The sequence below is a fragment of the Phoca vitulina genome, unplaced genomic scaffold (assembly GCF_004348235.1).
Source record: "Phoca vitulina isolate PV1807 unplaced genomic scaffold, GSC_HSeal_1.0 scaffold45, whole genome shotgun sequence".
NCBI lineage: Eukaryota > Metazoa > Chordata > Mammalia > Carnivora > Phocidae > Phoca > Phoca vitulina.
In genome coordinates, this window is record NW_022589748.1 from 9,497,239 (window position 1) to 9,510,897 (window position 13,659).

The 13,659-nt window shown below is 43.1% G+C and overlaps 1 protein-coding gene across 1 annotated transcript; it reads right to left on the reverse strand.

The window, feature by feature from the left end:
• Positions 1-351: 351 nt before the first annotated feature.
• Positions 352-13,240, reverse strand: LOC116648610 (integrin alpha-M-like). Its single transcript, XM_032430682.1, has 19 exons — positions 13,226-13,240; positions 12,550-12,690; positions 12,250-12,459; positions 8,697-8,827; positions 8,439-8,602; positions 6,649-6,803; positions 6,421-6,552; positions 6,159-6,232; positions 5,789-5,930; positions 5,571-5,693; positions 4,723-4,802; positions 4,372-4,455; positions 3,981-4,056; positions 3,347-3,454; positions 3,068-3,151; positions 2,800-2,913; positions 2,613-2,714; positions 2,263-2,373; positions 352-1,827 (listed from the first exon to the last, which is right to left on the reverse strand). Exons 1-19 carry the CDS (start codon positions 13,238-13,240, stop codon positions 1,756-1,758), a joined length of 2,118 nt encoding a protein of 705 aa, XP_032286573.1. The 3' UTR covers positions 352-1,755.
• Positions 13,241-13,659: the final 419 nt, after the last annotated feature.

Consider the following 13,659-nt stretch of genomic DNA (forward strand, 5'->3'; position numbering starts at 1 on the left):
AAGGAGCATAGGCTCATCTGTCAGACTTACAACTAGCAGAACCTGTTATCTCTTTGGCCACCAGACCCCATTCTGTCCTCATTCAGGTGAGGTCAGAAGTGCCAGGGAATTGGTGTACAGTTGACTCTTGAACAACACAAGTTTGAACTGCACAGGTCCATTTATATGTGGATTTTTTTCAGTAACTATACATACAGTACTACAAATGTATTTTCTCTTCTTTATGATTTTCTTAATAACATTTTCTTTTCTCCAGCTTACTTTATTATAAGAATACATAATATAATACATACAACATGCAAATTAGGTGTTGACTGTTTATGTTATCAGTAATGCTTAGTTCTTGGGGAGTCAAAAGTCAAACATGGATTTACAACTGCATGAGGGATCAGTGCCCCTAATCCCAGCATTGTTCAAGGGTCAACTGTATACATACTCCAGTTCCTTCTGTCTTCGAGTGGGACAATGCTGAGGTTTGCATTCTACTCTGTCTCCCAGAACTCCTAATGGGGTTATGCTCCGGGGGCTCACAGTGGTGTCTCTTGAAAATACAGCCTTTTCTGGATGACTTTCCTTCCTAGCTCACATCTTTCCCCTATTTATTGGGGCCAGTCTTAAATAAACTTCTTTGACTCAAATTCTTATCTTGGGTTTGCTTCTGGGAGAACGCAAACCTCTGAGAATATATCCTATAAATTATCTTTACACATATGCAAAAATGACATATATTCAATTTATTAATTCACCATTGTTTATAATTGCTAGAGGTTGGAAATAACATATCAAAAGGAAACTGGTTAAATACATTATGATCCACCCACACAAAGGGATACTATGCAGCCGTATAAAAGAATGAAAAAATATTTTGTCTGATATAAAACATCTGAGCTATATTAATGAATAAAGCAAGATGCTGAACAGTATAAATAACATATCTGTTACCATTTGTGTAAAAAAGCTTGTATTTGTGATTGTGTTTGCATATGCCTAGAATCTTTGTGAAAGAGACCCCAAAACACACAACCTTGACAGCCCCTTATGAGGGACTTGAATGGCTGGGGGGACCATAATGGAAGGGAAACTTCACCACACATGCTTGCACATCTTTTGATTTTTGTACTATGGACAGGTTTATCTATCCAAAAAAAAAATTAAAATAACATTAAAATAATAAGTAAATGCATAGATAAAGGGAGGTGCACCATTGCTCCTTGGACCTTATATAGCTCAAGTGTGGAATGGGTGGACAGGCTCCTGGTGGCTGACCAGATCCTGGCTCCACCATGGTTCTTCCAATGTGGTCTCCATCCAGCTGCACAGGCTCCTGCAGGTCTGTGTCTTCACCCACGAAAGGAAGTCTCTCTTCCCTCAGCAGGAGCAGAATCTGTTGCATTCCCTTTATGTTCACCCACAAAAGCTGCCATCACCTCTGTCAGGAGGAAGGTCCAATGGCACCTTAACCCACACATGAGGAAGCCCAAGCACTTCCCTTCTGCCTGAGAAGTGGTACTGAAGGCACTCAACCCCATCCAAGAGACATCTGAGTCATGCACACAACTCATGCACATGCTTGCACACACACTTATACAAACATACACAAACATGAATGGAAGTCCAAGCTGTTCTTTCCTGAATAAGATGCTACCACCCCACTCTCCTAATAGATGAATCTGCCCAACAGCCTGGGGACCTGCATGTTGGTCTAACCAATGTCCTACTTGCTGCAGGAGAGGCCACTCAATGGGGAAGGAGCTGTTACTGGGTCTGGGCAGCATCGGGACCAGCTTCACTCATCATGTCCTTGTACTGCCGTTTGAAGAAGCCGAGCTGTGGAGGCAGAGACAAAGTAGTAAGGACTACCAAAGCCAGGGAATTGGTGAAGGCCATGCAGACCAGGAGGGGAGACAGAAGGACCAGGAGGCACAAAGAATAATGTGGCAGAGTGTAAAGAGACCTGGGGAACATGGGGCAGGGAAAAAGATGGCATTGATGTTAGAGACAGGAAAGAGAGAAAATAAATAAAACACAGAAGAAGGAGAAGAAGAATTAATACCTATATAGTGGTCATTCTATACCAGGGGCCATTCTAAGTGCATTACATATATTGGGTTAATACCTGATTACCGTCACAAAAATGGTATTGATACTCTCATTTTATAGCTGAAGAAACAGACTCTGTGACTTGGTGGGAGTCAAAGCCAGTAATGAGCTGCTGGGTAAGAAGCAGTAACGGAGAGGGGGGCAGACAGGAAAAGGGGATACCTTGTACAGTCCAGCGGTGATGAGGGCCAGAAGCACCAGCCCCCCCACTGAGCTGCCCACTATAAGTGGTACAGGGTTGTGCACTTCATTTGGCTCCACTTTGGTTTCTGTCTGTGGCAGGGGGAGGGAGGGTACATCAGGGGAGATGATGAACTTCAGATTTCTGGGGGTTCCCCAGTCAGACCTTGTGAACTCCCTGAACCCAATGACTAACCCCTCCCTCTGCCCTCACTCCTCCTTCCTCTCCTCCTCCTCCTCCTTTGTCTCTTTCTATCTCTTTACCTAGAGATCTCCACAAGCCCAGCCTCCCTTCCTCCCTCCAATAGTCCCTCTGGGTCAGAGACAGATACCTGGGCCCTCAGAAATGCCTCCTGTCCTGGAAGCAGGGCAAACTTCGAATTATCAAATAAGACCTCTGCCGTGCTCACAACCTGAAGGTAGTTTGTTGAAGTCTATGGGAGAGAGAGGATGGAAGCTGGACACGTGGGCCCCTGAAGTGTCATGTCTGTGCCCAGCTGAGCCTTGGCCCTCACATACTTTGATATACCAGTCAAATGAAAGTTTGCCTTGGAGAGTGATATTGACTTTTTCCTGGATGCCAAAGGACAGGATGTCACACTGGATTCTCTGGCAGAGAGCAATGGAGCAGTTCTGGGGGAGGGAGCAGAGGGGAGAAATGACTAAGCTGGATACAGAAAACGTCCATGCACCCAGCCCACTCGGTTGACAGATGGTACTCAGCACCAACAAGGGAACAGTGCTGAGTATGCACATGGTCCTAAAGCTGGGTTAGGTTTATTCTCACCACAACCGGAGTCTTCTTAAGCTCCACCAGGAAGTCAGAGAGAGGGGGGTCCCTTTCCTTGGTGTGGCATGTCCTGGAGAGGTTCTAAGGAAAGAGAGACACTGTGAGAAGGGAGGGAATTGAGGGCTCATGGGTCCACCCTCAAGGAGATTGAAATGGCCAAGGTCCAGGAAAGGGTCAAAATGGCTCCAAAATCTAACAGAGGAAACAGAGATTTTAGGAAAGACCAGGGCTATGGTCGTAGGAATTGGGTCACTCCTCAAGGCCAGCTAGACTTACCTTGGAAAAGGTGACCTGGGGGTTGTCCCACACAGTCAGTTGGTTCAGTTTGATAGGCACCCAGAAGACCACACTGATGGGGAGGCTCCTCTGCCCCAAGTTGTTGAACTGCACAGTGGGAGGAGGGTGGCAGATATCAGAGCTCTGGCCTTTCTGCTCCCACCAGCAACTAGAATCAGGCTCCCCACTCCTGACAGCCCAGTACAACTAAATAAGGCTCACAGACCCTAGCAGCCTGCCTCTTGATGCTTTCTGGGAGGCAGAAGAGTGTAGGTATTAAACACACATTCCAGAGCCAGACTGGTACTAAGTAGTGGCTCTTCCACTACTAGTGCTGAGACCATGGCCATGTTCTGTTAACTTCTCTGATCCTCAGTTGTTCCATCTGTGAACTGGAAATAATGATAGTCCCTCCTTCAAAGAGTCATTGTAATGATAAAATGAGTTAATTGTGTGTGTGTGTGTGTGTGTGTGCACTTGTGTGTGTGTGCTTGTGTGTGTACAGGGTGAGAGTGAGCTTGGAACAGAGCCCAGCACATAGAAGGCATCTGATGCATGTCTCCCATCATTATTTCCCATTATTGCATTCCCATCACATTGATTTCCCTCTCTGGTCTCCTTCTCAGCTACCCACCTCATACTTATGCTCTATAGTGTGGCTGGTCTTCTCCGCAGCTATGAAGTTGAGATATTTGGTGGAGACCTCATGGCTGATGGGAGAAAGAAGAAAGTACAGGAGGTGTCAGGACTTCAGAGGTGTCCTGGGAGGGGTCTTGGGCTAAGTGTTTTAGGGAATAAACAGACACATAGGTAATGCTGCCCTGAGAGGGTGACAGTGGGATGGTGTGTAGGGGGCCATGTGTGTCAGACACACAGGATGTGCTAGCTTGGGTCATGCACACACACACACGTGCATACATGCACAAATACACACCCATGCACACATATGCTAGACATACACACACACAAATACACAATGGGCCGCCCATTGGTAAAGGCAGAGCTAAAGCCCTAGAAGCCAGCACCTGGTGACTACCATGAAGACCGTGTATTTCACAGGCAGCTCCAGCTGGAATTCAGTTTTGTTGGTCCTTGTTGTGTTGTTCTCACTGAAGGGAAACAGAGAACTTTCTTGTATATGTTTTCCACTAAATTATAATCTCTTATGGGCAGGAACCACAGATGTCTTGTCCATTGCTGTCCCACCAGCAGCATTGGGTACAATGCCTGGCATATGGTGGATGCTCAGTCAGTATTTATTGAATGAATGAATAAATAAATAAGTGAGCTGAAGAGAGAACCAGTGGGGAGAGGGCAGTGGTCCACACTGGGCAGGGGTTTGGAACCTCAAAGCGGGGAAGCTGGGCATAGCACACCTCGTCACATTGGCCTTGAGGAGTAGTCTGTTTCCAAAGGAAGCATCAGATTCCACACCAAATGTGATATTAAAAGTGACCTGGAGTTAAAGAAAAGAGAGACAGTTGGGGCACCTGGGTGGCTCAGTCATTAAGCGTCTGCCTTCGGCCCAGGTCATGATCCCAGGGTCCTGGGATCGAGCCCCGCATCGGGCTCACCACTCTGCAGGGAGCCTGCTTCTCCCTCGCCCACTCCCCCTGCTTGTGTTCCCTCTCTTGCTGTGTCTCTGTCAAATAAATAAAAATCTTTAAAAAAAAAAAAAGAAAAGAAAAGAAAAGAGAGACAGTCAAAAGAATAGAAGAAACAACTCAAATGTCTATCAACTAGAGAATGGATAAATAAAATGTGGTGCATCCATATAACAGACGACTTTCAGCAGTAAAAAGAAATGAAGTATTGATACATGCTGCAAACATGGATGATCCTGGAAAACATGACCACATACTGTATAATCCCATTTCTATGAAATATCCAGAATAGGTGAATCTAGACACAGAAAATAGATTACTGGTTGCCTAGAGCTTGAAGAAATGAGAGGACTGGAGCTGATGGCTTAAGAGAGCATGGTCTTTTCTTGAGGTAATAAAATATTCTAAAATTGATCATGGTGATGAATGTGTAACTCTGTGAACATAATAAAAGCCACTGAATTGTGTACCTGAAATGGGTGAATTCTTTGGTATATGAATTATATCTCAATAAAACTATTTTTCAAAAAAAAAAAAGGGGAGCCTCTACCTTAAAAAAGAGAGAGAGAGAAGAATTCAGAAGAAAACAAAAGAGAAAAAGAGGAGGACAGCAGCCTGACCTCTGAGGAGTTTGGGAAGATGGGGTGGTTTATGCTGCAGCTGCTATTCTTCAAGCGCTCAGGCCCATTGATGGAGTCATCAGCCTCACAAGTCAGGCGCCAACGTTGCCATGAGAGCTGCTTCTGGAAGGCAAGGGAGACAAAGGTAGTGATGTCAAGCACCCCCTGCAGGGACAGGGAAAGCAAAGTCAGACAGAGCCTGAGAAGAATTTGGCTACCTGGGCTACTGACACCCTCCGATAGGACAAGCCAGGTGGGTAGAAGACAGTGACCTGAGTCCTGTAGGAGTCCTCGCCCTGGTTTCTCACAGTCAGTGTCACATTGAGGTCTCGGGGACCACCCACTACCAGGGTATCCAGGCTGTGGAAAGAACAAGCCAGGCCATGAGATGCTGAGGGCTTCCATGTGGCAAGTCTGCCCTGGTGGGAAGGAGGCACAGACACTTGGAGAGAGAAGACAGTGGATGGGGCAGCCACACAAACACCCTGAAGCAGCTGCTCTGTGCCAGGCTCCCTCAGGGGCCAGGGGAAGAACAGAGCACCAGGTTGTAGTGCAGATTTGCAGGTAGCATGAGGAAAAGAAACTCACCCCAAAAAAGTGAAGGTGATGCTGAGGTCATCATGGCAAATGCCATCACTGCCACAATTCTGCTCGAAGGGAAACTACAAAAAAAAAAAAAAAAAAAAAAAAAGAATATGATGAAAGGAAAGGAAAGAATGAAATGATGTGAAATGAAACAATAAAATAAAATATTGAAATAAAATTATGTGAAATGAAATAAAATGTGCTTCAGTGATCTTGGCCTCTGGTCCCTTCCATGCCCCTGCAGGACCCCAACTTGAGGACTCACCAAAGCTGTGAAGTGTCTCTGAGCATCCACAGCCAGCATTGGCTGGAGGTTCTTGAATGAGGGCATGGGCTCCCCCACCAGAGAGAAGTTGAAGTGCAGGATGATGGGGGTCACTGAGTCCTCTACACAATACTGAGAGATAGTAGGGGTTTAAGGGTGTGCCCTCCTCAGCTTCCCAAGCCCACACCATGCTTGGAGGACCCAGAAGTATGGCCAACCCTTGCTCACCACTAACAGTAGCTTTAGGGTTTCACATTCTTGATTCAGCTTCAAGATCCTTGTCTGTCTGCGTGTGCTGTTCTTTGTCTCATCAAAGACAACCCGGGGATGTGGGAGACGTGGGTCCAGAGCCAGGTCATATGTAACATTGCTCTGGATCTCTCCTGAGGAGACAGGGCAGCATGGTGGTGAGGAGCCCAGCTTTGGAGTCAAACAAGCATGAGTTTGAGGCCCAGCTCTATTGCTCTCCAGCCATATGACTTTGGACATGTTATATGACCTCTTTGAGTCTCCATTCCTTATTTTTAAATTGAGAATAGTAATTGTACCTTCCCAGTGGTGAAAATTAAATGAAATAGTATCCATAAAGCATTTAGCACAGTGCCTGCCACATAGCAAGTGCTCAATAAATGGTAGCTATTCTGTCACATACTAGAAAATTATATTTTCCTGGCTGCTCTTAACTTTTTTAACGTTGGTCTTCAGCAGTTTATGCTTTGGTATGGTACAATGTATAATGTTTTATACATTGGTATAATATACTATGGTATGGTTTCCTTTATATTTATCCTGCTTTGATTTGGCAGAGAATCTTGATGTCTTTCATCAGTTTTAGTAAATGTGTTACCACTATTTTGTTGCTTCTCTTATTCTCTCTTCCTTTTGGAATTCCAATTACATGTTTATTAAATTTTTCACATGTCTTATGATTTCTCTCTGTATTTTTCATCCTTTTTTCTCTGTGTGTGTTAATCTAAATATTTTCAAATGATTTACTTTCCAGTTCACTAATTCTCTGTTCTGCTTCTAACCTGCTATTAAATGTATTTATTGAACTCTTAATTTCAGTCAGTGTATTTTTCAGTGCTAGATTTCCATTTTACTCTATTTTATGAACTCCAGGTCTTTTCTGAACTTCTCCATCACTTCCTCTTTTTTCTTGAAGATATTAACTGTAGTTATTTTTTAAATTTCTAATAACTCTGATTTCTGAATCACCTATCGGTCTATTTCTATTGTCTATTGTTTCCCTTGGTTGCTGGTCTGAATAGACATTGTTTCAATAGAAAGACCAAGTTGCTTACCAATGTCCCTCTCAAATTTGTTTCCCCAGCATTGGAGAGCTCAACTTCTACTCAACTCTGTAGTTGCTATCTTCTACTGAGTTTCTCAGAGTATTGACCTAGACATACATGGCTTAGGAAGTCAGCCAATGACTTGGGAGGAATTTATATGTAGGTTTTGGGGCACCTTCTGTGCATTCTCTACTCTCCACACTGGCTGCCCCAAACTGATTGCTGTCTCCTCAGCCCAGTAAGATTACTGCTAGAAACCTAATTTTATTTCCTCCCCTTTTCTCTCTAGTACCACCATTACTATTCCTCACACCAAGCACAATGTTATTTTTTCAGAATAGAGATAAGGAGGAAGTCAAGTTAGTTGTGATAAAATGCATGTCTGAATGTTTTATGAATCTGTATTTAGCTTCATCAGTTCAACCGCCCCTTTAAATGAGTTATCTCTTGAGCTTAAAAAAAAATCCTGGTTAGTTCATAGGTGTGGGGCCATTGCTGCTCTGGAGAACTGAGAGAGTAAGGGAGTGCCACATACTCACTTTTTGGTGGGGGCCTCTCCACCCAGCCAGGAAAGTGACTGCACTCCAGCCAAGCTTGGAAAAGACTGTCAGAGCCTGTCTGGAAGTTTGCTCTGAACTGCCAGAAGGCTGGGAAGACTGAAGTGGACCACCCATCAATGCCTCTAGTCATTTAACCCTTTCAGGCTTACCTACCCAGCCTCACCTTCTCTTAGTCGGTCCCGTGTGTTCCTGCGGACACGGAGGCAAACTCTGACCTCTCCAGCAGTCTGACCTCTCTCCACCTTTTCATGACACTCAAACACATTCCTTGCCACTTCCTTGGGTGTGAACTCCATGGTCACCTCAAGTCTCAGCACAGGCTGGGATCTGTAGGGACACCAGAGGGCTATCAAGCGCCTTCAGGCAAGAAAGCCATTCCTTAAAGGGAAGATATTTGGTGTGCTCTAAAAGAAGTTCTCACCTGAGCAGCAGCACATGGCCTTGGGCCCCTATAGCCAGGTCCACCAGTCCATCCATTGTGAGGTCCCGGCCCCCACTTAGTGACTGACCAAAATACTGGAGCCCAGAGGAGACCTGGGAGGCTTGAATCCGCTGAGAGTAGAAAAGGGGAGAGAAAGAGTGTGGGAAAGAATATGGAAGTGTGTAACTCAGTCGCCCAGAGTGACCCAAGGACATATTGTCTGGGCTCCACTCAAGTCTCATCTCCTACAACTTCTCAAGGAATTAGGGCAACTATGCAGCTTTAGACCACAGCCTTGAGATGACATCCAAAGTTTCCATCAATTACCTAGGTTTTCCAGGAAAAACAAAGTTTTACAGGAAAGAAGTGACATAGCATGCTATTTGACTCAGTTGAATCTCATTTACATGGTCAAGATAATGCAAACACTGAATATTGATCTTACCAAAATTCTCATATAATATAAGGAGTGGAGCAAGAGGGCAAAAGTTCCTAGGTGGCAAGCTCTCTGAAAGAGAACTCAGTCCCCCATAATGGGGAGTCAATGTTAAAACAATAATGAAAAAGCAACAAAATAATCATGTCATTGGGAATTATGGAGAATGATTGAAAGAGCTGCAAGAAAGTTTCAAGAGAAAATGAAGAGGAAGTCACAGTGTGAGTGTGGTGATTGTTATTTTCATAATGATACTTTAAGAATAATTTTAACTCTTGGGGCGCCTGGGTGACTCAGTCGGTTGAGCATCTGCCTTCGGCTCAGGTCATGATCCCAGGTTCTGGGATCAAGCCCCACATAGGGCTCTCTGCTCCTCGGGAAGCCTGCTTCTCCCTCTCCCACTCCCCCTGCTTGTGTTCCCTCTCTCGTTGTGTCTCTGTCAAATAAATAAATAAAATCTTTAAAAAAAAATTTTTTTTAACTCTTTATGTGCAAGAATAATACTGTAACATTAAGGAGGGCACGTGATGTGATGAGCACTGGGTGTTATATGCAACTGATGAATTACTGAACACTACATCTGAAACTAATGATGTACTATATGTTGGCTAATTGAATTTAAATTTTAAAAAAAGAATAACACTGTGAGAATAACAGCCAAATGAATTAAAAAGAAATTTTAAAAGTGATTTTGTCATGCACTTAATGCCACTGAATTGCACACCTAAAAATGGTTAAGATGGTGAATTTTATGTCATGTATATTTTATCACAATTTTTTAAAAAGTGACTGTCAACTAAAAGGAAGGATGAGGAAGCATGAGATGCTGGGAATGTGCTAAGCCTTAATCCAGATGGTGCTTACTCAGCTTCACAGATATGTGAAAATTCATCACTTAAGATTTGTGTGTTTATTGAATGTACATTATACCTCAAAGTTTTTTGAGAAAAATGTATGGTATTCTGTTGGGAGGAAGTTCTGTTTTGTAATTAGGTATAATGTTGGGAGATCCACAATATGCTTACTTATCCAAACACTGACCACCCTCATCCCTAATCATAGAGAAAAAGCAAGAAAAAATACAAACAATGGAACAGGATAGGATAGTAGAACAGTAGAAAATGATAGAATGATCTTTTTTGCATTTGTTTTTGATTCCTGGGTCTGAGGTGTGTGTGTGTGTGTGTGTGTGTGTGTGTACATAAAAAGCACACTCCCCTTACCCTTGTTTTCCTTTGCAGGATGAGTTATGATGCAAATAAGGGGAGGGAACTAGGGCTTTCACTGCTTACTTTAGATTGATAAATTTATACAAGCATGTCAAGCTTTTGTAATAAAATAAAGTAAAACCAGAGCCTTCACACCCCATTTACACAGAGAAGCAACAGGTGTCAGTGAAAAAAGGCCTAATTATAATATTCACACAATGGTGGAAAGAGGCTCTATGATACAGAGAGAAGTAAGGCAGTGGTTCTTAGCCCTGGCAGCAACTAACAAGTGTCTTTAAAATACTGGAGTGGGTGTTGTATGTAAGTGATGAATCACTGAATTCTACTCCTGAAACCAATATTGCACTGTATGTTAACTAACTAGAATTTAAATAAAAATTTGAAGAAAAAAATAATAAAATAATAAAGATACAAAATGTTAAATAAATAAATAAATAAATTTAATAAATAAATAAAATACTGGAGCCTACATGGTATACTATTCCATTTATATGAAGTTCTAGAATGGGTAAAACTAATCTATGGTGGAAAATAATCAGAACAGTTTCCTCTGGAATAGAGCAGGGTCAGAAATTGACTGGATAGGAGCAGGAAGGAACTTTCTGGAGTGGTAATTATGTTCTATATCTTGATAGGAATGTGGGTTACACAGGTGTATGCATTTGTCAAAATCACTGGATGGCAAAGGATTTGTGCATTTCCTGTCTGTAAATGTTATCTTAAAAACAACAGTAAGCAAATATTGAATTCTAGTTAGTGATATTCTAACTAGATATATCTAACTAGAAAATCCAACTAAATATTCTAACTAGTGAATTCTAGTTAACTGCTTAAGTAGTTAAGGGTATTGTAACTTTGAAATGCATTAAAAACAAGATGGACTCATGGATGGATAGAAATAGGATGAATAAAAGGATGGATCTGTGATAACATAAATGTAGTCAAATGTTCATTATAGATTCTAGGTTGTAAATATATGGGTGTTCATTGTACAATTCCTTCAACTTTGCTGTAAATTTGAAAATTTTCTAAATAAAATGCTGGAAAACTCTACTGATACCTGGGACACCAACCCCAGACCAATTAAATTGGAACCCTTACTAGCAGGGCCTAAGTATCTGTGTTTTTTTAAAACCCTCAGGTGATTTCAGTGTGTTGATAGGATTGAACCTCTGGCATGAGGGATTTGGCAGGAGCTATGGAGGGACAGAGAGAAAAAAGACTTAAGAAAAATGTGAAGCTGGAAAAAAGCCAGAGACCCAAGGGCAGAAGACCAGATGGCCTCAGCTGTCAGTGATGGGAAAGAACCAGACTGTGAGAGTCCCTCCCAACAGTGGACTCCATCTAGCAGGTAACAGGGAGGCATTTTAGAGAGGAAACCAGTTGTAGTGACCAAGATTTCAAGTGACCAACCATCAAGATGGGCTACATAATTTGTAGGATCCAGTACCCCCCCCAAAAAAGTGCAGAACACCTTGTTCAAAAATTAAGAATTTCAAGAGAGCAAGAGCAAAACATTAAACTAAGAGCAAGGTTCTTCTTATTTTCAGTATTAAAACCAGGACAGATCTGAACAAACCAGGACTATTGGTCTCCCTACCAAGACTGACTGAGATTCAGAAGAAAGGAATGCCTACATCCCAACACTTCCAGCTGGCCATTTACCACCTCTGAGCCTTAATCTCCTCATCTGTAAAGTGGGGATGGTGATGCCCCATGCACCTCCTATAGTTGTGGTAAGAATTTCTATGAAGTGTGTTATTACTTTTGAAGGTTCTGAAAAGTAGTACTGGGAGAACTGATCTGGCAGCTGTGGGGATGTTGAATGAGAAAGGGACAGATCAACAAAGAAGTTACTGTCATGACGGGGACAGTGACCCGACCTCACCTGGCTGTGAGACAGACTGATGCCCGGTCCTGAGGTTCCATGAAATAGGTAGACAGCACCCTTGTTCTCCTGCTCTCCTGGGGCCCCGATGGCCACGTCTGTCAGCTTGTCCCCATTGACATCTCCCAGCACTGTCATGGCTGCCCCAAAGCGGCCCCAGGGGTGGCCTTGCTCCCCACGGAGAACAGCCCCACACTGCCACCTAGCCCTCTGCTGAATAAAAAGTGTCAAGTCCCAACCAGGGCAACTCCCCCACCCCACACCCAGGCCCCACCCGCCCAGGCTCCAATAGTCACTCACCCCCCGAGGCAAGGGGCACACAGACACCTGGCCTCCCCTTGTCTGCTCGTAGTAATGGGGGGCCCCGATGAGGACCAGGTCAGAGTTGCCATCATTATCAATGTCCACAGAGCAGAGGGAGGCTCCAAAGTAGGAGCCAATCTGAAAGAGATGAGTCCAGGATCACATCTCTTGCCACCAAAATCAAAGTGCGAGTGTTTTCTCTATATGAGGAAAAATTATACCAGCTGGGGAAAGCACTTGGAAGCAGATGTGATTTTCTGTATGATTCAGATTCTCATTTGAATGTACTGCCAGCTAAAGAAAAATATTATAGAGTTGATGGGCAGTGGCTGAGGATTTACCAACAATGGTGTTCCAGAGAGATGATTAGTATAGCAAAGAAGAAGTTGAATTGGAAACTACACAGAAAAGCCTGTAAGAGCATACAGAATATCTTTGCAATATATTGTTAAGTCTTTAGGGGGGTAAAAAATACAAAGTTGACAGTCTGGCTAGTAAGGAAACAACTGGCTTAGGTTAAAAATAACTATTGCTACAGGAATTTTTTTGCAGGATATTGAGAGGTATTGTCTACCTTTTAAAATAATTTTTAAAAAAAAATAAATAAAATAATTTTTTAAGTATGTTCCAAAGAAACAAAAATATGTTCGATGTCAATGTGTAGAATTCATACACAAGACTCATCCATTTAGTCATTCATTCATTCATTCATTCAACAAAGGTTTGCTATTTGCTGAGCATGAGGCTGGGTAGTGGAAACAGTGCTTTCCAGGGCTCTGCATGGAGCAGGGTAGAGCAGAGGGAAACAGTAACAGACAAATAGGGAGACGTATTTGGCAATTTCAAAGTGGGCCAAGTTCTAGGAAGGAAAAGTGCAGGAAATGTCAAGACATGATTCACTACAATCTGATTTCTGCCCCACACACCATTTAAAAAGGCCTCACTCATTGTCCAATAAAGGTATTTAAGCCTTGAAATTGGGCAACATGATGCCCCCAGCTTTGTTTTTCCTTTTGAACATTTCCTTGGCGATTCGGGGTCTTTTCTGATTCCATACAAATCTTAGGATTGTTTGTTCCAGCACTTTGAAAAATGTCATTGGAATTT

Coding starts and splice junctions, on each gene's coding strand:
- LOC116648610 (XM_032430682.1), bottom strand. Junction 6,233..6,420: donor AGAGACACTTCACAGCTTTG/GTGAGTCCTCAA, acceptor TTTTTTTTGTAG/TTTCCCTTCGAGCAGAATTG. Junction 4,057..4,371: donor GTCTTCATGGTAGTCACCAG/GTGCTGGCTTCT, acceptor TTCTCCCATCAG/CCATGAGGTCTCCACCAAAT.